At 43.7% G+C, this 3272-nt stretch overlaps 1 protein-coding gene across 1 annotated transcript; it reads right to left on the reverse strand.

Annotated features, from left to right (window-relative positions):
* Positions 1 to 226: 226 nt before the first annotated feature.
* Positions 227 to 822, reverse strand: LOC137648177 (uncharacterized). The gene is made up of 2 exons (XM_068381104.1): positions 806 to 822; positions 227 to 608 (listed from the first exon to the last, which is right to left on the reverse strand). The coding sequence occupies exons 1-2, from the start codon at positions 820 to 822 to the stop codon at positions 227 to 229; spliced, it is 399 nt and encodes a 132-aa protein (XP_068237205.1).
* Positions 823 to 3272: the final 2450 nt, after the last annotated feature.

Here is a 3272-nt window from a genome sequence, read left to right on the forward strand (position 1 = left end):
TGGCAAAAGCTGAAATTTCTCTGGCTCGATCAGATAAAGGAACCTGCCAGTACTCCTTCAACAAATCTAATTTAGTAATGAACTTGGAGGGTCCTATCTGATCGAGACAGTCGTCAATTCTGGGAAGAGGAAAAGAATTACTTTTAGTATGTACGTTGACCTTTCTATAGTCGACGCACATTCTAAACTCACCATCGGGTTTCTTTACTAACACCGCAGGAGAACTTCAATGACTAGTGGAGGGCTGGATGAGGTCATGCTCCAACATGCATTTTATTTCCTTCTCGACGAAGGCTCGTTTCTCTGGGTTCAGTCGATAAGGACTCTGCTTTACTGGCAAAGCATCGCCAATATCTACATCACGTTGGAGAAGACCAGTCCGCCCCGGAGAATCCTGCCATAAATTAGGGAAAGACATTATTAAACTTAATATATTTTCTCTTTGAGGTGCCTCCAGATGCTTCAACCCTGATTCTAATAACTCTAAACTTTTAAAGTTACTATTAAGAGCATCTGCAGACACCTGACATAATTCATCCTCTTCAAAATAATCAACAGAGTCCAAAATAGTAGCTACCGACTCCAAAGGTACCCTCTTGGGTTCTACACTACCACAGGAATAAGATTTTAGACAGTTAATATGAAATACACTGCATTTCCTCCGAGTAACAGGTACTTCAATTTCATAGTTGACCTCGGATAACTTCCTCAATACCCTCCAAGGCCCCTCAAATCTGGGCTCGAGAAAGTCACCGAGACATGTACCTAAAACCATGACTAAATCACCTGGTTCGAAAAAACGTACCTTACATTTCCTATCATACTTGGCCTTCATTTTACCCTGGGGAGGCTAAATTCTCCTTGGCAAATTGCCAAGCCACAGATAACTTACTTCTTAGGTTATCTAATACTTCATTTATGCTCTGATCAATCACTTCCCTGGACTCCAAAGAACTCATGAAAAATCTCTAATGGACTACGAATCTTGTGTCCAAAGACCAAATCAAATGGAGCGACACCTGTGGAGGAATTAGGAAGATTACGTATGGCAAAGAGAGCATAGGGAAGCCCCTTATCCCACTCCTCTCCTTGCTCAAAACAATATTTTTTATAACATTGACTTAAGGGTCTGGTGAAATCTTTCCACCACCCCCTGACTTTCCGGGTGGTATGGTACACTGGTAAGGTACTGAATGGCCAATTCACCACACTTACTCCTAAAGATCTTACATGTGAAATTCGAGCCACATTCAGACTGAATCCTACAAGGAAGACCAAACCTGAAAGAAAATATATTAACTTGTCAAATATTGCCTTAGATGTTATCTTCCACATAGGGATTGCTTCTGGGTATCTGGAAGCCCTATCCATAATTGTCAAAACATACACAAAACCTGTTTTAGTATGGGGCAATGGACCAACTACATCAACTACTAATTCAGAAAATGGTTCACCTAACGAAGGAATTGGATGTAAGGGAGCCCTAGGAACCCCTTGATTAGGTTTCCCCATCACCTGACAGGTTTAACAAATGGCAACATATTTCTTTACCGAAGACTTCATCCCTGGCCACCAAAATCTCTTGGCCAACTTCTGAAAAGTTTTACCTATGCCAATGTAGCCAGCAAAAGGATCTTCATGAGCCAAAACAGTCTCCCGATACTTGGTGGGAACAACCATCTGTTCATTACCAGAGGCCGAGAGCGCCGGCCTAGTCAACGGACGGCCCAGACGATACAACAGCCCCCCGTACACCACAAATATAGGCTTGGATAAGTCCTCCTGCATGCTACTGACCCGGGCCCGTCTATGTCTACTTCTAAACTACTACAATTAATATCCGAATCTAGATCAACTTCAGCGGCTCTTTTAGCCGCAGCACGAGTAGTTACCGTCACTGGCGATAGATACAATGGGAAACACCTCATGTTCCTGAGTGTCTGTTCCCACATCATTTCTCAAAATGCCGTCGATCCCTGGGACTGGCAAACTGTCTACCACAGCCAGCTCAATACGGCAACTATACTCAGGGAAAGATACCTCTACCCAAATTAAAGGCGCCGATACTAACGCGTCTGGGAATCCACCCAGGACTACATATTCACCTGAAAGAGAGCAAATGTTCATTAATGACCTAGCTAATACCAAGGACCTAGCAGACCCGGTATCCCTTAGAAACTCGAGATCTAATGAGCCAGAAGACGTCTTCAGCTTACCTTCGTATACATATTTATTATAAGGTCACAAAGAAGGTTTAGTTTTATCTACTGGGGAAGATATGCCATGATCTGAGGGATTACTGATGTTCTCCTGGTTAGCACGAGACCCCACGTCATCTACTCTAGCTACCGCTAATACAGGAGACCGACTAGCGGGATTGGTGGGATTCTGGCTTAAATAATTCTTCCGGGCAAAACATTGAGCCTGGTGATGTCCCGGCTACCTTACACCAAAAACAGTTCTTGCGAAAAGTGCCTGTTTTTTCCAGGAGTTACCTGCTTATTAGGGGGAGGGGGAGACGACAAGGTTTGATTAAAAGTCTTATTAACCGGGTTATTATTCTTAGACCAACTTCTACCCGGGCTGGTTACTTTAGGAGGCCTGAAATGAGGAGAGGATGAATTAGTAAAACTAAAACTACTTGACCCAGCCTTATGGGTTAGAACAAACTCATCTGCAATTTGGGCAGCGTTGGCGAGATTAACAGCCTTCACCTCCTCTAGGTGTAATTTCAGCTCCCTTCCACAAACCTTCTTAAATACCTCAAGACACATGAGCTCTCTCAAGGAGGAAAAAGTCCCAACCTGACGACTTTTCACCCAGTCGTCAAATTGTTCCTCCTTGAGACGAGCATATTCCACGAAGGTCATGGAAGGGGGCTTATTTACCGTCCTGAACTTCAACCGATAAGCCTCAGATAGCCAAATCGTACGCCTTAAGTACTAGAGACTTTACCTTCTTATAGTCCCGGGCAATGCCTTCCTCCAAAGCATTATACACTCTTAAGGCTTTCCCTACCAGTCTGCACTGGATGATAACTGTCCAGAATTCTCGAGGCCAAACCAGACGAGTTGCAACCCTTTCAAAGGCCTTAAAGAACTCGGGAATGTTACTCTCCTCGAAAATAGGGACTAACTTTAACGCAGCCCCGATATTAAATTTGTCCTGGCTCAACACATTAGGAGAACTAACTTGATGAAACCCTGCTTGGCACCTAGCCAACTCACATTTCAACCTAATAATCTCAAGCTCGTGTTTCCTGACCCTTTCAC

This window comes from Palaemon carinicauda, chromosome 10, assembly GCF_036898095.1.
Source record: "Palaemon carinicauda isolate YSFRI2023 chromosome 10, ASM3689809v2, whole genome shotgun sequence".
Lineage (NCBI taxonomy): Eukaryota > Metazoa > Arthropoda > Malacostraca > Decapoda > Palaemonidae > Palaemon > Palaemon carinicauda.